At 55.9% G+C, this 27,857-nt stretch overlaps 9 protein-coding genes across 9 annotated transcripts; 4 read left to right on the top strand and 5 right to left on the bottom strand.

Moving 5' to 3' along the window:
* Positions 1-408: 408 nt before the first annotated feature.
* Positions 409-3,935, bottom strand: ISF_06007 (protein EFR3; the record flags this gene model as incomplete). Its single annotated transcript, XM_018849611.1, has 2 exons — positions 409-3,625; positions 3,721-3,935. The coding sequence occupies 2 exons, from the start codon at positions 3,933-3,935 to the stop codon at positions 409-411; spliced, it is 3,432 nt and encodes a 1,143-aa protein (XP_018703109.1).
* Positions 3,936-6,211: 2,276 nt separating this feature from the next.
* On the bottom strand, positions 6,212-9,176 carry ISF_06008 (Coatomer, gamma subunit; the record flags this gene model as incomplete). The annotated part of the gene is made up of 4 exons (XM_018849612.1): positions 6,212-6,444; positions 6,510-8,643; positions 8,704-9,014; positions 9,101-9,176. 4 exons carry the CDS (start codon positions 9,174-9,176, stop codon positions 6,212-6,214), a joined length of 2,754 nt encoding a protein of 917 aa, XP_018703110.1.
* Positions 9,177-9,746: 570 nt separating this feature from the next.
* ISF_06009 (mitochondrial molecular chaperone) lies at positions 9,747-10,859 on the top strand (the record flags this gene model as incomplete). The annotated part of the gene is made up of 1 exon (XM_018849613.1): positions 9,747-10,859. One exon carries the CDS (start codon positions 9,747-9,749, stop codon positions 10,857-10,859), a length of 1,113 nt encoding a protein of 370 aa, XP_018703111.1.
* Positions 10,860-11,062: 203 nt separating this feature from the next.
* ISF_06010 (Flavin monooxygenase-like protein) lies at positions 11,063-12,970 on the bottom strand (the record flags this gene model as incomplete). Its single annotated transcript, XM_018849614.1, has 4 exons — positions 11,063-11,266; positions 11,321-11,637; positions 11,699-12,721; positions 12,799-12,970. The coding sequence occupies 4 exons, from the start codon at positions 12,968-12,970 to the stop codon at positions 11,063-11,065; spliced, it is 1,716 nt and encodes a 571-aa protein (XP_018703112.1).
* A 1,433-nt stretch (positions 12,971-14,403) lies between these two features.
* Positions 14,404-15,687, bottom strand: ISF_06011 (NAD(P)-binding domain protein; the record flags this gene model as incomplete). The annotated part of the gene is made up of 3 exons (XM_018849615.1): positions 14,404-14,517; positions 14,598-14,828; positions 14,890-15,687. The coding sequence occupies 3 exons, from the start codon at positions 15,685-15,687 to the stop codon at positions 14,404-14,406; spliced, it is 1,143 nt and encodes a 380-aa protein (XP_018703113.1).
* Positions 15,688-17,093: 1,406 nt separating this feature from the next.
* Positions 17,094-18,285, top strand: ISF_06012 (alpha/beta hydrolase fold protein; the record flags this gene model as incomplete). Its single annotated transcript, XM_018849616.1, has 2 exons — positions 17,094-17,142; positions 17,207-18,285. The coding sequence occupies 2 exons, from the start codon at positions 17,094-17,096 to the stop codon at positions 18,283-18,285; spliced, it is 1,128 nt and encodes a 375-aa protein (XP_018703114.1).
* A 101-nt stretch (positions 18,286-18,386) lies between these two features.
* ISF_06013 (NAD(P)-binding domain protein) lies at positions 18,387-19,541 on the bottom strand (the record flags this gene model as incomplete). The annotated part of the gene is made up of 1 exon (XM_018849617.1): positions 18,387-19,541. One exon carries the CDS (start codon positions 19,539-19,541, stop codon positions 18,387-18,389), a length of 1,155 nt encoding a protein of 384 aa, XP_018703115.1.
* A 3,554-nt stretch (positions 19,542-23,095) lies between these two features.
* On the top strand, positions 23,096-24,337 carry ISF_06014 (candidapepsin-4 precursor; the record flags this gene model as incomplete). The annotated part of the gene is made up of 1 exon (XM_018849618.1): positions 23,096-24,337. The coding sequence occupies one exon, from the start codon at positions 23,096-23,098 to the stop codon at positions 24,335-24,337; it is 1,242 nt and encodes a 413-aa protein (XP_018703116.1).
* Positions 24,338-25,366: 1,029 nt separating this feature from the next.
* Positions 25,367-27,537, top strand: ISF_06015 (phenylacetyl-CoA ligase; the record flags this gene model as incomplete). Its single annotated transcript, XM_018849619.1, has 6 exons — positions 25,367-25,406; positions 25,507-25,763; positions 25,841-26,206; positions 26,278-26,698; positions 26,802-27,136; positions 27,199-27,537. 6 exons carry the CDS (start codon positions 25,367-25,369, stop codon positions 27,535-27,537), a joined length of 1,758 nt encoding a protein of 585 aa, XP_018703117.1.
* Positions 27,538-27,857: the final 320 nt, after the last annotated feature.

Raw genomic sequence — 27,857 nt, forward strand, 5'->3', positions numbered from 1 at the left:
ACTGCATACTCATAGGTAATCTGGTCATATTGTATTGATGTTGGATAACGAATAAAAAATAAAAAAGACTGGCTTTGCTTCTCTTGCTCGAAATGAGAGTATTCTGTCTTCGCTTTGTGCCCGCTCTCCCGTCATCTGAAAGAATACCAGAATGGCTAAAACTGCGTCTTTCCCATCATCCTATGCACAAGACTTCCTGCTACACATCATCTTCAAAAAATGTACAACCAAAACAAGAGTAACAAAATGTGGAGTATCGAGAAGACAAAAAAACCAGCAAAACCATTTCAACCTTTTTCCTTCAGAATGAACAATTATATAAAAATCCCCGAATCCATTAAAAGAACCTAGCCCAATTTCCCATTACCAACCTATTCTCTTCCCCCTTCTCTTTTTTTGCTGCCCCAATTAATAAGGCGGACGGGTAAGGTTACCGAGATTGCCCTCATCAGACGTGCTGTCAATGCCCCTCAGCAAGTCTTGCAAGTCCATAGGACCTCGTGGCGCAGATGTAGCACCGTGACTGCCATTGCGCTGGCGACAAGTGTCCACACGCCCGCTAGCGCTGCGCTTCATCGACTTAGGAGACGCGTCGTGCCCGACAAGGCCGCCCGGCTGCTTGCTAGAGTATGCGGCAATGTTTGGCAACGGGGGTACCGGCGGGACATCGTCTACATCATCGGCGTCGCCGCTATAGAATATGGTTGTGCTGCGGTCTGTGTGCGACGTGGAGGGCGCCGCGCCGCGCGACGACACCGAAGCGTTGCGTCTGAAAAGGTCCTGTCCCGCGGGGCTGTTGGTGCTGTCCGGCTGTCCGGTCGCTGGGTTGAAACTGAGCTCGGACATGGTGTAGTCGTAGCTGACCATAGAGTCGCCGCTGTCATCGGAGTCGGGGTTAGCAGCGCCGGGGATGCCAGCGGCGCGTGGAGAGACGTTGCCGGAAAGCATCATCTTGAGCTGATCGACAGACGCGATGGCCCCGCCCTTCTCCCTTTGTTGGCTGGGCGACGGTGAAGGGGCATTGGCACTCCGAATACTCGTCTTGCGCATCTTGTTTAGCGAGCCGAAACGATCCACGACCATCTGGGGTTGCGCCGAGTGCGGCCGCAGGTTGTGCAGGCTTCCGTAAGGGGATGCAGGAAGAACAGTGCCGTTGTGGGCACCATTAATGCCGCCGGCCGTGTTAATGGTCAGGCGGTTGCCGTGGTTGGTAGTGTTGCCCGTCTTCTTCGAGCCCGCCAGGGACTCGGCCCTGCGCTGCGCGGCAATCGTTGCAATAGTACCATCGCGGGACCAGTCGGCGAGCAACTGCTGGCGGTAGTTTGTGGGCAGCTCAGAATCGCGCTCCGTCTCGCTGATAGATTGCATGCTAGAGCCAAATGGCGGTGCCTGCTGACGGCCATTCGGCGAGGCGGCAGGGCTGGAAGGCGGCGACTGAACGCTGTCCTGGTAAGCCGATGCAATACTCTCCACCAGCGATATTCTGTCATCGAAAGGCAGAAGCTCGCCAGTCTCAACGGCCTTCATGTCCCAGGCGGGGTCCTGTCCAGCACGGCCGAGAACACCAATCTCGTACAGGGGCTTGGGAGGGATCGTGATGCCCTCGATCCAGAACTGCGTCTGCTGGCGGCGTTTAATTTCGTTGTGAATGGCACGGCCAACATTGGAGTTTTCGAGCTGGAATTTATCTGTGATGCTCCAGAAATAGCCGTGGCAGAGCGCGGCAATGCGGACCTTTTGGATCGGGAGCTCCACCTCCTGAATCTCCTCTTGCAGGCGGAAGATCATGGGCAAGCCGTAGCGTGCGGCGTTGACTCCCAGCTTCGCTGCGAGCTTGGAAAGTAAGGCGTGGAGCAGGCACATGTCGCTATCAAAGTCGACAAGCTGCAAGGCTGAGTCGTAAACGGCGAGGTGCAGCATGGGCAGGAAGTGAGAAACGTGGTGGTTCTTGAGCGGCTTCTCACGGTGAGCGTTATGGGACACGCTGCGTCGGGAAGGGAGTATATCTGTATTTTTCGAAGGCGACACGGGGCTCTCAAAGTCGTCGTCAGCGTTGCAGTCTTGGGGCACGGTCTCTCTGTCGAGCCAGATGAGTAGAGCGTCAACATAGGCCTTACGAACGCTGCCGTTGGGATCCTGCAGCAGCCACTGGGTCTCCTCCCAGACCTGGATGGGCACGCGGCTTCGTGAAAGGCTCATATCGCCTGCCACCTTCTTCTGAGGGTTAGCGACGACTAGAATGGCCTTGATAGCGCGCAGAGCAGATGCGCGACCCGACGTGTAAGACAGATACTGGTCATTCTGGGAGTTTTGTGTCGTTTCGGCAGAGCCAGGCTCGGGAGTGATGGCAGCGTGCGACTCGCCATTTTCCAGCGTGTTTGGCCTTTCAGCATGCGGTGGAGAAGCGGTGCTGCTGGCGTTTGTAGGCTTCAGGCGAACCAGTATGGCGGTAATCATATCCCAGACTTGATCGGCGTAGTAGATGTGGTGCGCCAAATCTCCAATGCAAGACTCGAGGCGGTTAAGGAGGTTCGCACGCAGAGAGTCGCGGGTCGCATGAGGGTTGTCGAGCTGTTCATCGCTGCCGCTGCCCGAACGATTGCTGCCGCTGCGAAGCTGGAAGACCTTGCGCATCTGACGGATGAGGCCGTGCAGAACATCCATGACGCTCAGGCCAATCAAGTTGAGGTCAGAGCGCAGGATGGAGCTGATGATGGCAGTGTACACAATGTGCTGCTCGAGAGTATCCTCCTTAAGGACAGCAGTACCCATGGTGTCGAGGGTGACCAGCAAGATGATGTAGCGATCCTGGACCGGGGCCCAGCGAGAGATGATGTTGAAAATCTGGATGCAAGGGCCCGCGTCGACATTGTTGACGTGGTCATGGGTAATGACTCTCTCACCGGCGGCAGCGCGCTGGATAATGAAGTTTAACAGGGCAGTGGTAGCGGTGTGAATCTGAGAGCGGTTGGGGGCGACATAGATGCTCTTGAGACACTGCAAGGCTAGAACGCCCGTCTCTTCCTCGGCCATGTTGTCAACGTCGGCGCCGGTGCCAGAGATGGCGAGAGGACTAGCATCGGCGGGCTCCTCGTTGGTACGGACGGTTGCGATGCTTGTCCTGCGGCGGACCGTCTTCTCGGCGTCGTACTTTTCTTCGGCCTTTAGGCGATCGTATATGACGTCAAGGAAGTTGTCATTGTCGGACCAGAGATTGTCGAGGATGACAGGGACAATTACGCTAATCTGACGTCCGGAGAGAGAGGACAGCGCATCGGCGGCAGAGACACACTTGATGGCGCTGAGGCCGACATTGCGCCACCGGATCTGGACAGAGCGGGTGACAGCAGGCTTGTCAGCATGGTACTTGTTGGAGGCGAGCTCGGCGTAGCTGCGGATGACGGCGCGGTAGTGGGTGAGGTAGTCGCCGTCGCCAAAGAGGGAGCTAGGGTCGTGGGTTTCACAAAAGGCCTCGAAGGTAGGGATGGAAGATTCGATCATTGTAATATCGTTGGAGCCGAGGATGAGGTTGAGGATCTTGAGGACGGTAGGAGCGATGAGGGTAGCTTCCTTTGGAGACTTCTCGAGGAGTGCGGCTAGGATGGCGAGAGTGACTTGGACATTGCTATGGAAGAGGGAGGGAGGAGGGAGAGTTAGCATGGAATAGAGTGGCACGTTGGAGAACGGGTTGGAAGCGCGGAGCGGAATTGGCGAGCATACCCAATGCGCATGCGCCAAACGTCAGAGGACGTCTTCTTCTCGAGGAAGGCGCCAATCTTTTGGATTTTGGAGCGTCGGCTGGTGGCGTAGAAGAGCAGGTAGCTGAGTTCGCTGGAGTTTGGCTTGACGTCAACTGCTCCTTTTGTGATGCGGGGATAGCATTTGAGGACCAGGACCTGGTGCTTAGGCCGCAGCTTATTCTCCAGGGCATTCATCTTGCGTGTGTAAAGAGAGTATGTGTGGTTGTCGCGACTCGCGCTGCAGACTTGTTGGGGAGGTCGAGGTCGTTCGAGTAACGGACCAGGTGACACGGAACGCGCGGGAAGGGAGTTGACAGCGGGCGGCTATCGTGGTTGCGCAAAATCCAAGGAGCTGCAAGAGCAGCAAAGCAAGCCAGCCTCCCCAGTATGGGGGGAAGAAGAGCTGGGTATCGACAAGTTGGGCGAAGTGAGGAGGCCGTTGAGAGTCGGTTCGGTGTTTGCGAAAGGGGAAAGGTGATGACAGCTACAACGTTTTTGGTGGTCGTCGGGTCAGGACAAAACGAGATTCTGCAGGAGAGAACAAAAACCTGGGGAAGGGAATCAAAAAGTGGAAATTAAAAAAAAAAGGATGGACTAAGAAGAAGGAGGGGAAGGAAAGGAATCGGAGAGATTTGAAAGAGAGACGATCCCGAGCGAGGCCTCTTGGTGTTGGGGACCAGGTGCCAGGGTGGTTTGAGGAGAGAGGGAGAGACGATGGATGATGATTGCTGTGCTACTAACGCCTTGCCTCTTTTAGGTGCCTGTGATTAGGCGTGTCAGGGGAGGAAAGCTAACTGGGCTGGGCTGGGTAGGTACTTGCTGGGCAGCAATGATTAGGTGGGCCCGGATGTACCGGGGAGCTCCAGACCTTCAACGCGTTGATTCGCACAGCCACCTACAGCCACAGGTACTTGTTAGTAGGACGGATATTGAACAGCCACGATTGATTTGTGAAAGAAATCGGCAGTTTCAACTTGTAAATTGTTTGAGAGAAGTACTACCTAAAAATAAATGGAACATGGACAGAATACCTACAATTTTTCATTTAGTTTTCTGAAACTTTTTCGAGGCAGAGATGCACCGCTTTCTGGCTGTGACGAGAACAAGATACGGCAGAGCCTGTTATGCCGTGTCCTGTCACCAACTCAAGTCGCCACCATGCAGCCGAGGCCTGCCGCACGCAACCTTGATCGCTGACCTTGCCAGCCTCGAGCTTATGTACTTGTTACTGATTTACTCACTTTTCAATAGGTAGGTCAGCAAAATTTCAAACAAGACCCTGTGCCACGACACCTCATGGCACTGGGTTGGGTAATGTAGCTTTAATACGTCACCAACATTAGACTTGTAACAGACACCTTGTCTGCCCTTGCGTCATGAAACCCGTCTCAACAACTTGATTCATTTACCTGATAAAACAAAACACACGTTATGAATAGACCTTGCTGTCCATCATTACACACATCTCCCCCGCATCCTATTTTTCCCGGATGCGACACCTCTTCCATCACCCCTCCCCCGCAAAGCATATGCCAAAAAGTCCATTCCCTAGCCTCCATTTGCCTCGGCGCTTCCCACACCGACGAGGGGAATCCATGTAGCCGGGCCTTTCCTCCCCAAAGGATGGAACTACTGCAGGTAAAAAAAGCAAAAGGCCTGCTTGCCACTGGTCAGAAATGACCCTATCTTGCTCTAGCGTCTTCCTGTTGATGCCCTTTTCGCATTCCTCCCGCCCAAATCGTTGAAGCTTTCCCGCCATCTACATAGTTGCGCTTGTTACTGACTCTCCCGGCCCGTCCATACTTACTCGCAAGTACCCTGTACGACGATACGACGAAAACCCAACCCACGCACAAGGAATCGCGAAAGATCAAACCGGTGAAAATAACGCATCAGTTGCTCTCTTCACGTGTGTAGGTTAAGAATTTCACTTGTAAGCCTTCTAAATACTCTCTACTGCTCTCTCCCTATCGCCAACAGCTTCACCAGACTTCCCTCTCTACCCAGCCCGCCTATACCACATCCTGACCAGCGCACATGACGACATCATTTGACTTGAACACAACAACCACGGCTCTATTTGTTGGGACAAGAAAAAGCCCATCCTCTAGTTATTCCAGCTCCCGTTTCCTTCAATGAGAGGGTATCTTTGCCAATACTACACTGCCCACTATTCAACACCGTGGCTTGCATCCCGCCCAGCCACTGGCCACCCATCTCCACCAACCATGAACAGACCTGGCAGCCTTGCGAGTTGCTAGATCTAGCACCAGGTAACTCAAACAGTCTCCAAAACAGCCATGGCATGCATCAAACATGACCATCTTACTTCCATCATACACCCGAAGCCTAAGATTAGAAGGTTCTGATCGTAAAATTGTCTTTTAAAATGCGCTCGGCATTGTATATCATGACTCTATCCACCAACGCGCTATTACCCGCAACGCCTGTCCTCGGCCACAGTCTCCCTTTTACGCTACAGATGCAATTACCAGTGCCGCCACATTCTCCTCCTCGGTGCGCACCGTAATCTTTGTCGTTACACCAGATTTGGACGAGAATGCCATTCGCACCGTCGCCACTACCCGCCCGCCGCTTACAGTCTTGCCCAGAAGCTTCAGTGTATGTGTGCTCTGATTGACAGGAACATCCGTTCCCTCCAACGGTTGAAGTGACAGTGCCTGTGTGAGCTGTTCCGTCGCCTCTGTAAACTTGCATTAGCATTGGGTTCCTGGCCTTCAGAATCCCAAAAAAATCTCCTAAACTCACCTGCAATGCTCTTCATGCTGCTTAGCTGCAGAGTCTCTTCCGCCTCTTCTCCAGACGCTCCAATCTGTTCCCACAGGTGGTTGAAGTTGCTGGCAAAGGTAGGAATGATGTAGTCGCTGCCGGTAAGCTCGAACTCTGACACCTCGTACTCGTCGTCGTAGCCAGTCTCCTCCGGCTCGCCCGTTGACGGGTCAATCTCCTTGCTGGTGAACCGAAGAATGTTTGTAAATGATGAGACGGGCAGAGAGCCCTCGCCGTTCACCTTTTTAAACGCAACGTAGACCTTGCCAGGCTCATCCGTTGCGAGTCGATCAGACTGCAGGATAAATACCTCCTCAAGCTCGTCCTCCTCAGAGGGCGACGCTACCACTGACACGTTCTCCAAGATGGTATCTGGCAGGGTGTTCTTGACGTCGAATTGAAGAACAATGTGCTCCTTGAAAATATGCTTTACTAGAGACACAACATATTCCGTCTCCGCCTCAGTAAGCTCAATGACAGGTGATGACTTGAGCACGCTGCCAAACTCGGCCATGTCGGGAATGGCTGTAAGCTCCTCCGTGTATTTTTGTGCCTGCGCAGAAGCAGCAGCGGCAGCCTCAGCTCCAGATGCGGGAGCCTTGGTCGGGCCAGCCTTGGGTGCTTTCAGTGTAGGTGTCGTCGCCGTGAGTTTCTTGGTTCTGTCCTCGGCATCGGCCTGCTCTCGTGTAACGACAGGAATCTTTGAGATATCGAAGGGGTTCTCAAAGTTGCTCTTGTCGTCTGATGTCACGTACATGACAAGTTGGTGCTCAAAGTATGGCAGCGCGAACATGTTCTCATTCTTGACAAAGTTGCTGGCCATCTCGTCATCCTCCTCGCTCATGAGCTTCAGGTTGAGCGCAGCACGGTCGCGGACTTCGTCATCGACATCGTCCAGACAGCGAGTCAGCAGAACCTTGACACTGCTCTTGACGTCGGCATCAGTCTGTCCAACGCCGAACTTGGCCAACGCCGTCACGGCAGCCGCACGAACAATGGCGTTTTCCAACACGACACGGTTGTAGATGTAGCGAATATATTTGGTAGGGTTGCTGGTCTTGGGTCCCTCGAGACCAATGAGATGCAGGATGCGCACCGCAAGCTTGGTGAACTCGCAGTCCTCAATAAACTCGCACAGGTGAGCCAGTGCTTCGTCCTTGGAGTCAGGAACAAACTTGATCAAGTCGAACATGCTCTCAATGACAGCCTTCTTGAACTCATAGCCGCCCTCGTCGCGCAGGATGCCGCTGAGGAAAGTCAACATGCCAGCCTGCTTGCTGGGGAACTTGAGGCACAGTGTGCGGATGGCCTCGACAATGGTAATCTTGAATTCGTCGGTGATCTCGGACATGAAGCTGGCAATTTGCTTCATCAGTCGGTCGACACTAGCTTCGTTACCAGTCTTAAGAAGCGTCGTAATCGCAAACGTAGCAATGGAGCGGTTCGAGTTGGAGATGAGGAGCTCAATGTCTTGGTTGCAGGGAGCGACGGCGGTGGGCTTGAATGAAGCGAAGTTGTGAAGGATGCGGAGAGCGGCGAACTTGGTGACAGCGCGGGGCGAGGTGAGGAACATCTGGAGGACGTGGACCGCCTGGTTGATCTCATCGTCGGTGACGTCGCGAAGATCACAGATAGCCTTAGCGGCCTCAAAGTTGACCATCTCAGACTTGTGGCGCAACCAGCCTACGAGAAGCTGCGACATGGGCTTGCGTAGAGAGGCGTCCTCCTCAGCGAGCTGGGCGGCGAGCCTGACCAGCATGACGGTAGCAGGAGCGCTCTTCACAGCACCAGGGGAACCGAACTGTTGAACCATCTTGACCAGGGCCATGCGGTCGTGCATGCGCATCTGATAGAGCAGGCCAATGGCATGGTATTGCGTCATGCTCGAGTTGTTCACGGGCATCTGGTTGCTGGACGAGAAACCGAGGGAGAAGCCACCGCCAGACTTGGAGTTGGCGGCTGCCTCCTGGGTCTCGCTCTGCCAGCGGCGAACGACATCCTTGGCGATGGGGAGGAGGTGGTAAGAGGAAACGAGAGCGGCGGAGGAGACGGAAGAGTTCTTGTCGACAATCGCAGTCTTCATAACACGTTCGATCGATTGGACAGTCGTGGCCTAAGGGGAGGTCAATACGGAGCGCAAATAGGAGTAGCCATGATGATCTGGAGGACGCACGTCAATGATACGGCAGAGGGCTCTGATGGCATTAGGGCGGTAAATCGCATCGCTGCCGCCACCCGTGTCCTTCATAATGGTACTCGTGACCATGATAATGTCCTCGGCCGAGTTGGCGAGCTCCTTGATGACAAGGTGCACCATCTGGCGGAGACTGGCATCCTTGTTCTGGAAGAGCTTCGAGATACCGAAGAAGAGCGTGGTGGCTTCATTGGTCGGGAACTTCTCGCCCGTGTAGAAGAGGAGGGCAATCTTGGTCAGGAGGATGCGGCATCGGCGCGGCTGAATCGGGGAGCTGTTGAAGAGTCGAGCTGTTTGGGCCAGCTTGTTAGTATCGAATGGCGGGGTGCGTTCAAGGGCAGCTGGCGCGCGAGGCGGCCATTGTTCGCAGACGAACCTTCTTGGAAGACCTGCGTGCGATCCACCTTGACCAGACCCAGGTCGGCATCTTCGTCCTTTTTGCCGTAGCTCATGATGGGCGACTGGCTTGCGAGGGTGGTTTTGGGTTGCGGGTGTCGTGGTGTATCTGGTCCGCCAGGGGAATCTCCACGTCGACACTTCGAGGGATGTGGGACGAATCACGTGACCAAGTTCTACTTTGCCAGAGAATTGCGAGTGTAATTTAGTAAATATTATGTAGAAAATACGGTGTCTTTAAACATGAAGGTGAATTTATGCAGAGTCTATTCATATCTGACTATCCATTATGTTGATGAAGCAGGCTGTGGTAGATGCTGCCGCTCGTACTGATGAAGTATCTTGACGCACATGGGGTCCTGCGAACGGTGAGATAGACAACACAAGTGAAGCCGGAAATACTGACTAGCTAAGCTGCAAAATGCTTATTGCTATTTTTTTTTTTTCGCCCGCAATACTTTCTTTTCCTTGTTTTTCGTCTGAGTCAAATTGGTCAAGTTGTTGTCCAGGATGCGCTGCCAGTGCCTCTGGAGCTATGACATCCACATAGGAGTAGAGCTCCAAAATTTCTAAACCTCACCTAATCCATCTTCTACAACCAACATCACACCACATCTACCGCAGCCATGCAGCCAGCCATGCGAATACCGCTGCGCCTGGCGCCGCGAATCGCCAATGGCACGACGCCGCTTACGATCCGCAGCATCCACGCCTCCGCCGTCAAGGCGGCCAACGTCGCCCCCGTCGTCGGCACCGGCCCGCCCCCCGAAGCGCCCGCGCCCGTCCAGCGGCCGACGCCCAACGAGCGAGTCGAGCGCCGCCGGAAGCAGGCCGAGATGCTCAAGACGGCCAAGGCCATCCGCAGCGCCAAGGACGGCAAGGGATCCTCCCTCTCGCCGATGAAGCGCCGATTCTGGAAGGACGTCTCGGTCGCCGAGGTCGACGGCGCGCTGCAGGTGTTCCTCGACGCGCGCCCGCTGCGCCACCCCAACACCAAGGAGATCGTCCGCGTGCCGCTCAGCAAGCCGACGCTTGCGACGGCGCTCGCCATTGAGTGGGACCTGCTCACCTCGGCGCAGCAGGCGACCCGGCAGCACCTGATCCCGCTGACGAGCCTCGTCTGCCGGGCGACCGACATTGCCGCCGAAGACGATGCCGCCGGCGGCGGGACGATCCGCGCCGCCATCGCCGACTCGGTCCTGCGGTACCTCGACACGGACTCGCTGCTCTGCTGGGCGCCGCCCGCGGGCGCGCAGGACCTGCGCAACGAGGCGGGCGAGTCCCTGCGCGACGTGCAGAAGCGCGTCGCCGAGGACACGGTCGGCTTCCTGGCGACACACGTGTGGCCCGGCGTGGCCATCAAGCCCGTGCTCGACGGCCACTCCATCTTCCCGGCCAGCCAGGACGAGGGCGTGCGCGAGGTGGTCCGCGGCTGGGTCGTGGGCCTCTCGGCCTGGGAGATTGCCGGCCTCGAGAGGGCCGTGCTGGCAGGCAAGAGCCTCGTGGCCGCCGCGCGCGTCGTCGCCGAGTGGAGCGAGGGCCCGGCCGGTCTGCCCGCGACGCGCGAGGGCGCGCGGTTCGGGGCGGAGGAGGCGGCGCGCGCGACGAGCCTCGAGGTGGACTGGCAGACGGGCCACTGGGGCGAGGTGGAGGACACGCACGACGTCGGAAAGGAGGATGTTCGCCGCCAGCTCGGCAGCGTTGTGCTGCTCGTCTCTGGTACGGGCAAGTCGTCCTGAAGCAGGGAGGAGAACGCGGCAGCGACATATGTTATACCACTGTACACAAAATTGTCTGTAAAACTACACATTTTGCACTAGACCATGGGAAATTTACTGTTGATGAATATTTGATTCAGAGTTGATGCAACAATGCGGTGGTTTACAATCTGGCCCAATCTTTGGGAAATAACTAGGGATGTTCTAGGTAGGTATTCATGCTTCTATTTCGATCCGATGGCTTCTCGAACGCGCATGCGAAGCATATGGAACTTGACAAAGGCTTGGATCGCGTAGCTTTGGACCATATTCTTGAGGCCTTCTTCCCTTACGGCACGCACGGCCTTGACGGACAAGAAGAGGGCAAACGCAAAGGCTGCAATCTTGATGTAGCGGCCGAGTCTCTTTGTCCGGCGGTCTAGCGTAGGCTATGAAGCTGATTAGCATCCTATGGTTTATGATGTCATAGTTGAAAAACTCACAGTATATTTTAGGTCTTCATAGACTGGAAACAGGCACTTGTACCAGTAGTGGGCTTGCGTAAAGGGATATGTCGACGAGTTGCGAGCCTGCTTTCCTTCGGCGTTGCGAGAGTACCAGTTGTTGCAGATGCCATCAGCCCAAACGGTATTTTTCAGGCCGTCTTGCATTTTCTGATCCCATCGGTCCTCGGCTTCCTGGAAGCAGTCGATCGAGACGGCCTCACCATCCAACACCGGCTTGATGATGCGCAGCGAGTAGTTGATGGCGTTCTCGATGGCAAAGACGGTCGAGGTGTGGCCAGTGACGGTATTTGGGCCTGAATCGCGAGTTAGCCCCGCCCTCTCTGCGGAACGTCAATAAATACAAGGCAAACTTACCGAGAATCATGAAAAAGTTGGGGAACCCGCTTAGTAAAACGGCGTTGTAGGCTGCGGCGCCGTCGGTCTTTTTCCAATGCTCCTCCGCCGTCTCGCCGTTTCTGCCGACGACCTCGATACGAGGCAGGAAGCTGTTTGTCGTGTACCCCGTGGCGAGCGCGATAACGTCCGCCTTGATGACGCCGTCCTTTGTGCGGACCCCTTCCGGGAGGAGCTCGAGGATGGGGCTGTCCGTGAGCGTGAGGTTCTCCTCGTTCAGGGACTCGAGGTAGCCGGGGTTGAAGATGCGTCGCTTGCAGCCGATCGGAAAGTCCGGGATGAGCAAGTCGTGGTACTTCTCCGGGGCGAGCTCCTTCATGTAGGCGCGCGTCGTGGCCTCCTTTGCCTTGCGCAGACTCGCCGCGGTCCTGGTCAGGTAGAAGGCGCGCCACGAGTTCTCCAGGGCCAGCCAGATGGCCAGGCGCATCAGGTTGAGCAGGCCCGGCACGCGCTTGAAGAGGAAGCTCATGAGGCGAAAGTTGGGCATCAGCGGCGGCTTGACGATCCAGTGCTTGGAGCGCACGATCTGGGTGAGCGACTTGGTCTCCTTGACGATGGCCGGGACGATCTGGTCGGCCGTGCAGCCGTTGCCGACGACGACGACGTTCTTGCCCTTGAGCGACACGTCGTGGTTCCAGCGGGCCGCGTGGAACATGTCGCCCTTGAAGCTCTGCGCGCCGGGGAAGTTGGGCACGCGCGGCTGGATCAGCTGGCCGACGCCGCTGAAGAGGAACTTGCACTCGTGGTAGGAGACGGTGCCGGTGGTGCTGTCGCGGATATCCATCCGCCAGCGCGCCCGGGCCTCGTTCCACTCGCAGCGCTCGACGGTCGAGTTGAAGCGCATCTTGGAGAGCAGGCCATAGTCCTCGGAGATCTTGGTCAGGTAGTCGAGAATGTCGGTCTGGGCGTTGAAGAGCTTCTTCCAGTCGCCGTTGGGGGCAAAGGAGAAGCTGTACAGCGGGGATGGAACGTCGCAGGCGCATCCTATCAAGGCCACGAGACTGGCATTTTAGCAAAGTTCATTTTTTATTTTTATTCTTGACGCCAATTGTGGCACTGACCTGGGTACTGGTTAATGTGCCATGTGCCGCCCAGCTTGCTCTCGCGCTCAAAGAGCACGACGTCGGTGATGTTGTACCATCGCTTTAGGGTCGCGCCAAGGCCGATACCCGAGAAGCCGGTGCCTATGCAGGCAAACTGGCTGTAGGTGATGTTGTTCTTTTCGACCGCCATGCTGGGGAGTTTCTTGCCGCCGCCGGAGCCGCGTTGGAGCTGAGCTGAGGCCTGCAAACACAGGCTTTGAAAGGGGCAGCTGGACAGGCTTGTAGCTGAAAGGAGGGGGAGAAGAAATGGCAGCCGTTGCTCGAGCTTCAAGTATTTTTAGTTTAAAATACAGCACCCCGTAGAGCTGGGAGGGAACCGAGGCCCCCGCGCCTCTAGTGCGACGAGGGAGCGGGAAGATGGCACCTAGACGGAGACGGATAATTGATTGGTATGCGGCTTACTTGATCGCTGTGAAATGACTGGCTAGCTTGTTTGATACTGCTAGTTTGCTAGGGCCTGAACGGGTTGTCTCTGCAGCGCGGAATGGACGGTCATTCTACGGGTACGGGTACGGATACTGTGTACAGAGACATATAGCCGGGAGGCGGAACAGATGAGCATGTGGCAGGGTCTCTCAGCTTCGTCCTTCAACCCAAAAGGGTAAGTGAGCCGGTCGCGGAGCAATCATGCGTCTTTGCTGCAGTCGCCTGATGCAACGCAGACTACATCGGGCCGGCATTCGCATGGTTGCAGTACAGTGTCTTGTTCTCCCACTTGGGCTTCGACGAGACCAGCCCGCGACTGCAATTCAAAGGAAGGGTCTTGGAGCAACCGAAATAGGCTTTGACAGCAGCTATGTACTCCATCATACTTTTAGCGCACATGCTCTTATTAACGATCGCAGCACTAAAATCGTCCAGTGATGGGGCCGTGTTGGACAGTTTGGCGGGCGGCAACTGGGGCCGTAGGTGCTCTGATGCGGGGAGTCACGTCATCTTCGCGTTATCACTTGTGTGTCGAGGCCCTTTTGCTTGGACTTTAAGATGAGACGATGTCATGGGGACAGTAGTCAGCGCTGTCGACAAGGACCGCGATCGAAAACAACTGCCATCTGCATCGCAGCGCTAGGAGGCGGGGAAAGATTAGTAGGGGCTGTGACTGGATGGATATACGCAAATCTGTTGAATGAGGATGAGACCAGAGATATTTTTCTCCTATCCGGGCGCTTGTCTTAGCCAGCGTCACTTACGCTCTATCTGCAGCAAATCGGTGATGGGCTTGGCACTGAACGTCTGGATTTAATGAGTTATTATATAAACGAGACAAGACGCATGATTTCCGAGACCGGGAGAGGGATGCGGATGTGGGAAAGCTGATTTCGTACGATGGAGAGCTTCCTTGGTGAGCTCTGGGTTCGGGTTCTTGAAGCCAGGATCTAGTCAGATGAGGAATGATTTTCTCGTAATGCTATTCGAAATCCTGAACAGTGAATAATGCCATTTTAATCATGATAAAGAAAACATGCTGCTAATACATTATCTGACTCGTGAAACCTGCTGCACCATAATAGCAGCCAATACCATGCCGTTTCCACACATAATAAGCTTCCCAACTTCCAATACCTACCTCTGCGTAATCTTGCGAATCTGCTCTTCAAAAGCCGGCATGCGCAGTTTAGCCAAGCCCACCCCGAAGCCGAAGCGGAAATTCGTCAACATCCACGCAGGAGCACCTCGCTGAAGCAAAAATTAGTTGGGTTCATGTAATGCAGAAGAAAGGAAGCAAGGTCAGCTAAAGCTCCTTCACGCCAACTTACCAAGCTTGCACTGAAGGCGGCCGCGCCGGGCTTGTAAATCGTGTGCGAGTACGTGCTGTAGACGGAGTCGACAATGGCCTCGGCCACGGTCTCGACCTCGAGGAAGGGAACCGCGAAGCTGCCGCCCTTGGCCGCCGCGCCGACCATGGGCGTGCGGATGAAGCCAAAGATGCCCAGCGTCTGGCGGACCCGCGGCGCGTCGTACATGAACTTGAGTTCCAGCTGAAGAGCCTGCAAACAAGTCAGTTGGATACTTTTTGAAGCAACAGCGGAGGGGAAAAAAAAATCTTACGTCGTGTAGGGCGGAGAGGCCCGCCTTGGTGGACGAGTAAGGGCCGATGCTCGGGCCGGCGATCACGGAGCTCAGGGACCCCGAGTAGACAATGTGTCCGTGGTCGCGGCGCACCATGTCGCCGAGGAACTGCTGCGTGACGTAGTACTGCGCCAGCAGGTTCGTCTTGATGACGAGCTCCAAGTCCGCCGGCGCCGCCAGCAGGACCGGCGCGCCCCTGGCCACGCCCGCGTTGTTGAACAGCACCGTCGGGTGGCCGACCTCGGCGCGCACCTTGTCCGCCATGGCCGCCACGGCCTCGGCGTCCGTCAAGTCGCACTCGTAAAAGCGCAACCGGCCGGCGCTCCCGGCCGGCACCTCCCACTTGAGCGGGCCGACGTCCACGACGACCACCGCGGTCCGCTTGTTGCGGCGCAGAAACTCCTGCGCCACGGCGGCGCCGATGCCGCTGCTGCCGCCGGTGATGAGCACGATCTCGCGGTCAAAGTCCCAGGTCGCGTCCTCGACCCAGTTGTTGGTGCTCTTGTGCGACAGCCACCGGCTGAGCGCGTACGCAGAGGTGAGCAGGCCGACGGCCCAGGCGGGTCGGCGCAGGGACGGGTGCGAAGCGGCGAGGCGCAGGAGGCGGGCGGCGGTGTCGTTGTGCAGGAGAGTCTGGAGGAGGGCCGGCGCCCATCGCGCGAGGATGGGCTCGAGAGAGAGGCTGAGGGCGACGGGGACGGCGGTGCGGTGGTTGACGACGTGGCTGAGCGTCGTGCAGACGGCGTCGATGTTGAAGCCCTCGCGATTGGTGAACATGACTGCTTCCGTGACTCGGTTCTTTTTCCAGTTGAAATTGTAGTCCAGCTCGACTTGTGATTTCCAAGAATAATTGACGGCAATGGTGGACGGAAATACCCTGTTGAACTTTTAAAGAGATCCTTCCCGCCACAAAAGTACCCGCGCTGAATTACCTTGTAAGGGTGGGCGCACAGCCGTCATCATATAGCACAAGGCTATAGCGTAAATGTAGATATTTCCCCCTCTTTTACGCAATCTCCTGAGGGCAAGCAGTCTGCCACTTGTAGGGAATAATAAGCAACGGCCCACGTCAGAGCCGCGTATGGCTTCTTACTCGATGGGGATGCGGCATTCGCTGCGAATCCGTAGGAATTGGCTCTCAGTCTCACACTTTCTCACCTCTTCTCACCTCCATCGACATCTGATTCGCCTTCGATGAGCCGTGTTTCCGGCCAAGATCCACGGGACTGGTGAGGGAACACAAAATCGTCCTGCCCTTTGCCCAGGGGTCAGCTTGCCAAATCTAGTTACTGTTCGCCGCATCGTTGAATCTGCGTCATCTCACGCACATCCACCAGACCAACAGCCAGGCACCACTGGACAACAAATTTACCAATAACTTCTTGCCATAGCTTGATCCACACATCGAGCCCTCTGCGGGATGGAGCCTCTCTCTGTAGCTCTCTTTGGCGTCAGGCTAGCACGCTGCCGTGTGTGTCCCTGAATAGCACGCGAAGAGCTGAATCATTGAACCCCATAAGCAAGGGACGACCCAAATGGGCAGCTCCATTCCAAGACTTCCAGCGCGACTCCACAGACTGTACTGTAAAGACGGCCAAGGGTTTAGTTTGTTAGTGCGGAGAGCCAATGTCAACTGTGTCCAGTGAACCTCGGCTACTTCACATTACCCCGTCTCCCGTGCGCCGGCCAAGTGAATAGGGCGATCAACAAAGTTCCCACGGCGCATGTGTATATATCCTTATTAGCTTGAGCTCCTCACATTTGCCTTTTTTTGCCAATTTTTCTTTTCTTCGTCCTCTTTTCTGCTTGCCCTCGTTCTCGCACTCTTACTCAGCGGCAATCGTCATTTTCGAAGCCAAGCCCCGTTGAGCGTCGTCACTGCTCCGTTTCCTGTTGTGGACATCTCGGCTGAAGCTCGTGCGACCCGATCTCGAGACATAGAAAAAAGCCCAGACGAAACCCGTTCACCATGGTAAGCTTATACGCACACGTCTCTTCGGAAGGGGACCTCATGCTGTGGGCGAATTCGACTTCACCCGAGTGAAAGGCGTAGCCCCTGATTTCTTCTTGTAAAAGAGGAGAAATGTGCCATCTGTCGCGCGACAAACGATGTTGAAATCATGGCTGCAAAGACACCGATGCTGATAAATCCAATGTAGGCTGGCTTCCCGAGTAAGCCGCATATGAGCGTCGCCGAGCGCCTGGTGATGATTATCAAGCTCCTCACCATCTGTACGTCGCCTCACCACCCTCCCGCCGAACCAAAGAAACCCCTGCTAAATTAAAGCTCCTCCAGTCCCCGTGAGCCTGGCCGCCAACATCCTGCGCATGCTCGTGCTCTCCGCCGTGCACGGCATGCGGCCGCGCGCCGCCATCCTCGCCGCCGTCGTACGCACCACTTTCGGCATCCTCACCGGCAAGGAGATCCAGAAGCTGCAGCCGACGACGCGCCAGGAATACAGCAAGTTCATCCAGTACGCCGCCAAGCGCTGGAGCGCCCCCAACTTCAAGAGCCGCGTCGTCCACGACGTGCAGGAGCTCGCCAAGGGCGTCGACGACTCGGCTATCCTCTGGCTCGGCGACCGCAGCAAGGCCAAGAAGGTGGTGCTCTTCCTCCACGGCGGCGGCTACGTGCTGCCCGCCTCCCCCGGCCACTTCCTCTGGGCCTGGAACACCTACGTCATGGCCGGCGTCGAGGCCGGCGTCGAGACCGCCGTCGCCTTCCTCCAGTACACCCTCGCCCCGCGCGGCGTCCTACCCGTGCCGCTGCGCCAGACCGTCGCCGCCTACGAGGAGATCCGCGCGCAGGGTTTCCAGCCGCGCGACATCGTCGTCGGCGGCGACTCGGCCGGCGGCAACCTCACGATGCAGTTCCTCGGCCACGCCCTCCACCAGCAGCCCGCCGTGCCCGAGGTCAAGCTGTCGGAGCCCCTCGCCGGCGCCTTCCTCGTCTCCGCCTGGCTCGGCCAGAGCGACGACACCGAGTCCTTCCGCGTCTTCGGCAACAATGACATGGTCAGCTCGGCCATTGTCCAGAAGCTGAGCGTCGAGTCGGTCGAGCCGCACAAGCGCGCCACCATCAAGAGCCAGGCGGACCCCTGGTCGCGGCCCCTTGAGGCCGACTTTGGCTGGTTCCGGGACTTCGAGACGGTCGTGCCCAAGATCTACGTCACTTATGGCGGCCGAGAGGTCCTGCGCGACCACAGCCTCGCTATAATCGAGACGATCAAGCGCGAGGCCCCCGCCGTGAACCTGCTCACATATGAGGCACCCAAGGAGCTTCACGATGGCGTCCTCGTCGAGCACCTCTTCAAGAAGCCCGACGCCAACGCCAAGAAGATGAAGACGTGGTTCAAGAGTGTCATTATCCAATAGATGACTTAAGTTGCAGCTGAATTCGGGACTACATGACATGGGAGCTCTTCCATGTGCGTAAAAGGCGTATCGGTTCTATGTAGATTTTGTATATTGACGTATCAACTTGTGCATGACTTCGTGCTGCCTTGTGCCGTGAAGCATTCGTCGACAAGAGCGGCAGCGCGGGATGCTGCGGCCCATCCGATCTTGTATCCATTCGGGCCTGCGCCATAGCAATGGACCACAGAGATGACCGAGGGTTCGTTATCAAGTCCATCTTCACATGTCTTTAGAATGGCAACATCTTCCTTTTCAAGGCGTAATCCGCCCTTGCGCATTGGTCTGCGGCCAATGTAAGCCTGCTTGATATGAATACCAGGTGCTGTAGAGGGGTCCTCCGCGGGGGGTTGTGGGAGATCTGGGCAGACAGCCGCGACGCGTCGAAGAATTTCATCTATTGCCGCTTGCGAATTGTTCGGCGACCAATTATTTGGCTCCTTGGTCCCCCCAATCACGGCGCCGCCAAGAGGGCGAGGAATGACAACTGTAGAATGCCCGTCCGCCGAGTGATGGGAAACCGTGGAGTGGTAGCTATTTGAGATGAGCATAAACTGGCCGCGTGATGGGAAACAGTCCGGGTCGTTGAAGCCGCTGCCACTCGCGTTTACTACAACTCTCGGCAGCGCCAGCTCAGGCCGGTGCTGCTGGGCGACGAATGCCGCCTCTTGCGGTGCGCCGAGCCTCGCGCGTACAAAGACGGCACCGCACGACTCAGCCTGGCGCCGAAGCCACTGTAGATAGGCCGGGGTGTCAATGACCCAAGCAGAGTACGTCAGGCCGGCTTCGATGCCTCCGACCAGACCCGCCGCGCCCGGTATCTCCTCTGGCGTCAGCTGACGATACTGCGGCCAGGCTGCGAACATGGAGAGCTCCTCCGCTGCGGGCGCCGTGTCAAAGTACTCCACGGCCGGTATGAATGCTACCCCCGCATCCTTGGCGAGGTGATCGTCCGCTATGCGTCGCAGCTCAGCATAACTCTCGCGCATCAATGTATTCTCAAACGCGTCTTGCGCCGTCTTGACAGGCACGGGCCGGAAGTGCGCGCCGGCGCGGGGAGACGCATAGTCAATGTCCCAGTCGCCGGGAAGCTCGCGTGCGATGACCGTCACAGAGTAACCGCGGCGGGCCAACTGCAATGTGACGGACAGGCCGATGACGCCGGCACTGGAAATGTCCGATGTGGTCAGCGGTGCTCCGAAGAAGCGACAAGGCATAATCAATTGCCTACCCAATCACGGCGACCTGTTGTTTTGACGACATTTCTATCAAGAAACCTTTAAACTCTAGCGATATTGTTCTTCTGGTTGCTCCTTTGTCGTTGGCAAGATGATTGTCAGGTAAACGCCCTAGAAGTTTATTAGCAATCGGGTTTGACTCATCGGGCTCCCGACAGCCTCCGATTTGGGCCCGTGAGGTCGGAAAGACCTGAGCCTTCAAGCCATATTACTCGCAGCTGCTGACATGATATTATTATTCCTGGCCGCGCACTGTATAGCCAATTTCAATTTCCTCGAATCTCTTGTTAGGCATTGTTGAGGGCATTGCACGTGCGTCTTGAGCATGACCTGCGGGATCTTGGTGGTTTTAAAAAGCCATGCATTGAGGGGTTGACAAATTGGCATATTGATGCAGGAAAATCGTGGTCACGGCTTTTAAATCGTCTCGTCTCTTCGAAATGCACTTCTGTGCGCTTTGGTAGCCAAATCAGTACTGGCGATTTTTGGCGGCATAATTTGTTTAGCATGCTCCGTTTGCACACGCGAAGCCATCTCCGCCACCAATGTAACGGGTGCATTTGTTTGGCATTGTACATACTGTAGGTACTCGTGCCACACCGCAACAACCGCCCAGGACGGTGGGTGCATGGCGCAGGTAGATCTGCAACAAATTAAGCGACACGGAGCGTGGAATGGAAAGCGTTTCCATCATTCTACAGTCCGCCCTCTCCTGGTAAATTCAAGCTCGAGGGGAGTCATGCTGATCTCAGGTCCTTCAGCGCCCAAGCCTCCAGACAAGCACAACTGGTTCGATTCAGTGAATCAATGAACTCTGGAACGAGGGCGCCGAATTAAACTTCACACCTGCCATCTTGGCTACCATGCCTAGCTTATTATCCAAGCACATCTTTATAAACAAAACCTTCAAAAATTTCATGAAGGGGTGTGTTTTCATACAGCCTCGAGTCATCATCTTCTCTGCGAATTTAGCCTTTTTGCCGCTTCTGCATTGAGGCGCCGCTTGACAGTATTTTTTGCGACCATGACAACGCTACTCGTGAATGATCATTGGTCAGGGTTTGTCGGATAGTTTTGGTCCGGTTTGATGGAGTGTCAGCTTGCATGAACTTGATCTGGGCTGCGACCTCGTAACGTATGGTGCTGCGGGAGCGACGCCTAAAAGTAACTCGGTGCTTGGCTTTGAGCCCGCGGTGAAAGACAAAGACAAATTCTTACTTGAAGATCTTGTAAAGGCTGGTCTGGTAGCAAACTGAAGTCTCCAATAGTTTCTCAAATTATCGTTCGGCGTTTGGTGGCTTGAGGTGGCCTCCTGACAAAACGGTGCCAAGTTTTCAGTTTCATAGTAACTGAATTTCTGTATCAGGCATTCGCGTGCAGACTTGCGGGTTGCGCGTTCCATGCATCGGACAAATTAAAGTCACTTCCGGGCTTCGAGGTTGTCTGTGACCATCGTATTCTTCCTTTGACAATTCCCCGGGCGCATGTCTATCCGTGGTGACCAGATTCGCGGTCCGATGTCTTGCCAAGGCAAGTGGTCAAATGTGGCTGGCCGTTGCAAACATATCCCTACCTTGTTTTGCGGCAGACATTCCGCGATCACCTACATAGCTATAACAGCCCACTACTATTGCTCCCCGTTGCCATGACCAGTCACGTTTCCAGAGGCCTTGGCGGCTAAGGTCGTTTCTCCCATGACGGAAGCAAAATTTGGAATTGGTTTGCCAAGTTCCCTGGTGCTTGGCGAAGCCATCGTCCAAGCACCACCATAACTGGGCCACTGGCTCGTGGGCTGCGTTCGCAGCGGCTCCCGCGGGCCAGATGTAGTAGCTACTGCGGAACGCTCATGACGTTCTTAACGGGGGGTACTTCGTAGTTAAGCCCTGGGCACGCTTTAGGTTTCGGGAGGCTAGAGAGACTGGTGACAGATGGATGAGAAAAAGGAAGACCAAGGGTGGTGAGAGGTGTGTCGCGGGACGGAAGTGCATTGTACAAGCCAAGCAGAAAGGATTTGCTGGGTTCCGACACAGGAGTAAGGAGTGTTATTCAGCGATGGCGGATGAAGAGAAAGTGAATATGCAAAACCCTTCGTTCCGCGAGGGAAAAGTAAGTGATGCAAGGGTAAGGAAGAAGGCGGACAGTTACTGTCACGCAACTTGACGGCTGGCGGCTGGCAGTTGGCAGTTGGCAGCTGGCAACCCGCTACAGGTACATACTTACATAAGTACCTGATGGGCTAAAAGCGCAGAGAGCTGCATCGCCGGTATACAACCTGGCAGCTGCAAACGCTGTCCGAAAAGGAGGGCTTCATCATCTTCATGATGATCCAAACAATCTCCTTATCTGCAGTTCTTTGGTCAGAATTGTTGGGCTGGGATCGCTGATAAGACTCATAACAGACGCCAGGCTTGGCAGCAGACAGGATGTCGCACCAGGCTTCCCAGCATTATGATCAGTACAACAGTCTCGTGCAGAGTGAACAGATGGCGAGTTGTACTCGGATAAAAATAGGTACGCTATTAGCGGTCCAGCACAACACTAAAACACCCCTAGCTTCTTCCAGTGTATGCGTACGGCCCAGCCTCTGTTGCAGACTCGGTTTGGGGTGGCCACTATGACGCTGGGTACTCGCGATGCATTGATGCGACCCATCCTGATGCTGACACCAAGAAGATGGGACTTGTGTCGGCGCATCAGGCGCTGTTTGTTAAAAGTAGCCTGGCTGTCTCCAAAATGTAGCTCAGGGGAATCTAATCTTTTGCCGTTTTACTTGCCTTCTTGGTGTACATACGAGAAACGGAGGGCCGTTGAATTTGGTGTGTCCATTTCCCTTGACCCCCAATTTGAGGTTAAGCGTGGGGGCTGTCAGGACAGCCAGGTTCCGAAACCGCAGTGCCCTGGATGGCAACAGCTGCAACGACTGGAAATAATAGGATTCGCCACAATTACAGCAGAAGCAGAACGGAAACGACAATACAATCTACATTGAGATGCGCTTCTCGAGCGCCAGCCTGGCGGCTTGGCTTGCTCTGTCAGGTCAAAGTCTTGCGTCCAAAGTCGACAATGTCGCCCACGACAGTTACAGTAGCAATCCTGGCTACCTCGCTGTACCGGTTGGTATAGTGCCACGAATGCAACGAACCGAGAAGCGGGAGGAAGGTGCCACCCGAACAGCCTTGAAGAACAGGGAATTCTTCTATACCGCGCAAAGTAAGTCGAGTACTACATAAGAAATGAAGACGGGGTTTGGCAGCCCTGCCTGCCATAGCTCACCATCTAGCTCAGCTTGCTAGAGTACAACAAACGACAGAGCGAAGGAACATGACCGCTAACAAATACACTTTTATTCTATAGTCGGCATTGGGACACCACCGCAAAATATCACAGTTCTCATTGACACGGGGTCAAGCGAACTATGGGTGAATCCAGACTGTACAACAGCGCAACCACAATATCAAACACAATGCATCCAGTTTGGCCGATACGACCCTGAGAAATCACAGACACCACCAACCGGTCCTTTTGGAAGTGAAATGATCACGTTTGGTGACAATACAGACAAAAAGTCACTGACATCTGTCGACTTGCAATTCTACAGGGATACAGTTGCATTTGGCCCGTTGGTCCTCGAGAACCAGACGTTTGGGGCGGTGAAAGACAGCCAGGGCCAGGCACAAGGCATCCTGGGCCTGGCGCCCGACCTGCAGGCAGGCTTCAACGACTCATCGCCGTACAGCCTGGTGCTGAGTAGTATGGTCAATCAAAATCTCATTGCCAGCAGGGTGTTTTCGCTGAATTTGCGTCACTCGGACGACAAGTCTGGATCCCTAATTTACGGTGGGCTGGACCGCAGCAAATTCATGGGCCGGCTGGAAAAAGTACCCATCGTCAACGGCCTGCTGGGCGAGCCCCGGCTGGCCGTGTCACTGGACACGCTGGGCGTCACGCTGCCGCAGTCGAACATACAGTTCAGCAACCCGGTCCTAGGCCTCTTTAGGAGCGTCATGCTAGACTCGGGCACGACCATCTCGCGGCTGCAGTCCAACGTGGCGATGCCAATAATAGAAGCGTTGCGCGGGCCCTCTGAATCGAAGGATTCCCTTGTGGTTCCTTGCTCGAGTCAGGATCTGCCGGGGTCGGTGGACTTTGGGTTTGGCGGCACAACGATCAGGGTGCCGTTGAAGGACTTTATTCTGAAAATCGGTGCTCTGTGCTACGTGGGGATCACCTTGACGAGCGGGCAGCAGATTCTGGGTGACACGGTGCTGCGAGCCGGGTACTTTGTGTTTGACTGGGACAACAAAGCGGTGCACATCGCGCAGGCGGCGGCGCAGGGGCAAAAGTGCGGCAAGGCGGATATTGTGGCGGTTGGCAAGGGCGAAAACGCAGTGCCTTCTCCGGTCCAGGGCAAGTGCAGCGACATGTCGCCGCCTCTCCAGACGGCGTCGGCGTCGATGTCGGCCAGCAAGCCGACGAAGACCAAGGTAGCCGGGCAGGTAGGCAATGATGCCAGCATGGTGACGACCACGTACACGGTGACGGCGTGCCCCGCGATCGATCCCTTCTGCGAGACAGGGGTGGTTCGGACGGCCACTGCGGTAGCGTCCCCGGGGGGCAACAGCGGGAGCGGAAAGGATAGCGAGAGCGGGAAGAGCAGCACCAACCCCGACAGTGATGCGAAGGACAGCGGTGTCGGGAGGTATGGCGTGGTCGGGTCGCTGGTTGCGGTGCTGTGCTCAGTCAGCATAGGCGGTATGATTGTTGCTTGGATTTGAGGGGCGGAAAATTTCTTCTGCATTTGCATTTGCATTCACATGAGCATTGCATGTTCTGGATAGCGATAGACTTGATAGATGAGAAATTGTTGCATTTGGCATGTTGAGACATGGAAGGGAAGGGAGAAGCGGGCGGCAGCGCGTGCGGGCGCATGTATATAGATGTGGCCGGGGGGCAGCTGGGATCACAGAATCGATAAATATATCTTGCCCCAAGACATACAATATATTTGCATTTGCAAATTGCCATGTGCCGTGTCCGTGTTGGGGGATGAGGTCTTTATCGTGTGCCTGGCGCGAACCGGGGCCGTCGGGGCAAATGCAGGGCCGCGACATCATGGGGGCTCAATTGTGAGGCCATTAAAAGCAAGGCTGGTAAGAATTTCAATTCCTGCACACCGATTTCGTCCGATTGCTAGACAACAACAACAACAACAACAACAACAACAAGAAACCCACTCCGCGGTCTTTTGTTCAATAAGCTTTCCCTAGTTAAACTACGGAGTACTGGGGAGGACAAAGAAAAAGCCCCATGCAGCGTGATGCAGCCATTGCCGATTGCTGCAAAGTCGACCTCAACCGGGGAAAGGGCCCCACTACCAGCAGCGTTATTCCTCGGCTGTGCGGAATAAAGGCGACCAAATGCTCCACCGACTCTCCGGAATCTGGGTTCACTTTTGGCGCTAACTTGTAGGTTGGGCTGGGCTGGCTGGCAAGCAAACCACCATGAGGAAGCTCCTCGAAATACTCGGTGCGTGGGGAAGCTTTGCCGAGACGGGATAGACGGCGGTGGCAGCGCCCGTTGCCATCATTTTCCTCTTCTCTTCTTCTTTTCTTCTTCCTCACTTCACATTCATCCTTCGTCGTTTCTTTTGCACCTTTCTCCCTCCTCCGTCTTGTTCCCATTCTCCGTCTTGCCAGCTCCTTCTTGTCGTGTGAACTGAACAGCCGTCAACCCCGAATCCCTTCTTCCTGCCCCAATCTTGCTGCCCCAATCTTCCCGAATCTCTTCCGCCCGCGCACGCCATCATGGTCTTTCAACCGCCTTCCTGGGTCCCGGCCCTGCCAGGTACGTATTGTCGCATGAGGCGCCGCTACAAGATCGCTCTTGTCGCTACCGGCTTCCCTCCCAGCGCCGAGCTCCAAACGGGTAGAGCGTTTGCTAACAGGGACCACCCACCCCGGCGCAGAAATCCCCGACAGCATCCCCCTCTGCGAGTTCATGTACAATGACCGCTACGGCCGCTTCGGAGCCTCCAAGGCCCGTAACCCTTACACCTGCGGCGTCACCGGCACCACGTACACCTCCAAGCAGGTTCCCGAGCGTGTCGACCTCCTCGCGCGTGCCATCGCCAAGCGCCTCGGCTTCAGCCCCAACGAGGGCACCGAGTGGGACAGGGTGGTCGCTGTCTACTCCGTGAACACGGTGCGCGCAGAACCCATGCCCGTCTTATTCTTGCGATAATCTTGCGCGTAATGCGCTAACTTCCCAAATTCACTTAGATTGACTACATCCCCGTCTCCCACGCCGTCCACCGCCTCTCCGGCATCGTCACACCCGCCAACGCGCAGTACTCAGCCCCCGAGCTTGAGCACCAGCTCACCTCGTCCGGCGCCAAGGCCATCTTCACATGCCTCCCGCTGCTCGAGACCGCCCTCAAGGCCGCCGATGCCGCCGGCATCCCCCGCACCGCCGTCTTCCTGCTTCCCGTCCCCGGTGGCAAGCCCCACCCCGACTTTCCCTCCGTCGACGACCTCATCGCCCAGGCCAAGTCGCTGCCCGCGCCGCCCGCCCTGTCATGGATCAAGGGCCAGGGCGCGCGCCAGACGGCCTTTCTGTGCTACTCGTCCGGCACCTCTGGTCTCCCCGTACGTATCATTCAGCTCTCGCGCCGTCACGGGCGCAACAGGACTAACAAACAATCTTTCAAATTGCATAGAAAGCCGTCATGATTTCCCACTACAACATCATCGCCAACATTATCCAGATGACGCTGCTCCAGAGCGTAGGCCGTAAGGCGGACAACGTCATCACCGAAAACGTCCTCGGCATCCTGCCCCTCAGCCACATCTACGGCCTCACCGTCGTCGCGCATGTCTCCCAGTACCGCGGCGATCAGCTCGTCATCCTGCCCAAGTTTGACCTCGCCCTCTTCCTCCGCACTGTCCAAGATCACAAGCTCAACTTCCTCCCCGTCGTGCCGCCGATGCTCATCCAGCTCATCACCAACAAGGAGGTCGCCGCCAAGTACAACCTCGACAGTGTCCGCACCGTCTTTTCCGGCGCCGCGCCCCTGGGCCTCGAGACGCAGGAGGCGGCCAACAAGATGTTCCCCAAGTGGAAGATTGGTCAAGGCTACGGTGCGTTTCATCTTGATCCCATGCTCTCTTTTTTTGTCTTTTTCTCTGAGAAACAAAGCGGGAAGTGCCGATTTTTGTTAAGGCTAACTTGCGTGTTATTCAGGCATGACGGAAACGTCCCCCGTTGCCAGTGCTGGAAGCGAGATCGATCTCGTACCCGGCTCCTCGGGCGGTTTGCTGCCCGGCTACAAGGCCAAGCTCATCGATGCCGAGGGCAAGGTTGTTACCGGCTACGATCAGCGCGGTGAGCTGCTGCTCCAGTCGCCCTCGGTCGTCCTCGGCTACCTGCACAACGAAAAGGCCAACGCCGAGACGTTTGTGCACCACGCCGACGGCCGCTGGATCCGCACCGGCGACGAGGCTCTCGTCCGCAAGTCGCCCAAGGGCAACGAGCAAATCTTCATCACCGACCGCATCAAGGAGCTCATCAAGGTCAAGGTATGCATATCTCTTCTAGAAGCCATGAGCACACAAGTTTTGTTAACAAACCTTTCTCTCAGGGCTTCCAAGTCGCCCCCGCCGAGCTGGAGGCGCACCTCCTCACCCACGACTACGTGCACGACTGCACCGTCATCCCCGTCCCCGATGACCGAGCCGGCGAGGTCCCCAAGGCCTTCGTCGTCAAGAGCCCCGCGGCCGCGTCCTCGGGCAAGTCCGACGCCGAGATCCGTCGCGCGATCGAGGAGCACGTCGAACGCCACAAGACAAAGTACAAGTGGCTCAAGGGCGGCGTCGAGTTCATCGACGCCATCCCCAAGAGCCCCAGCGGCAAGATCCTCCGCCGCGTCCTCAAGGACAAGGAGAAGGCCGCCCGCAAGGCCCAGGGCGCGAAGCTGTAGGCACGGAAACAAGGGAAAGGAGGGAGATTGGCAGGGGACGAAGCACAGCGAGACGGGCCTGTACTCGGAATTGTATATTGTATGCACATTCACGGCACCATGCTAGGTTAGGGATATGATACGATTTCTTTTACTAGTTTTGTTTTTCAGTCTTTGGTATCGAAGTAGACCTTTTTCTTTTCGCTTCATATTTCTTTGATAAGTACCTATGTTCTAGACACCAGCTTAGTATCCTGTTACTCATCTAGATCAATGGGAATTACCGATCGGTCACGCTGCGCTGCCTTGCATGCCCATCACTCGCAAAAGGAAAGAGATTT

This window comes from Cordyceps fumosorosea (assembly GCF_001636725.1).
Source record: "Cordyceps fumosorosea ARSEF 2679 chromosome Unknown scaffold_15, whole genome shotgun sequence".
NCBI lineage: Eukaryota > Fungi > Ascomycota > Sordariomycetes > Hypocreales > Cordycipitaceae > Cordyceps > Cordyceps fumosorosea.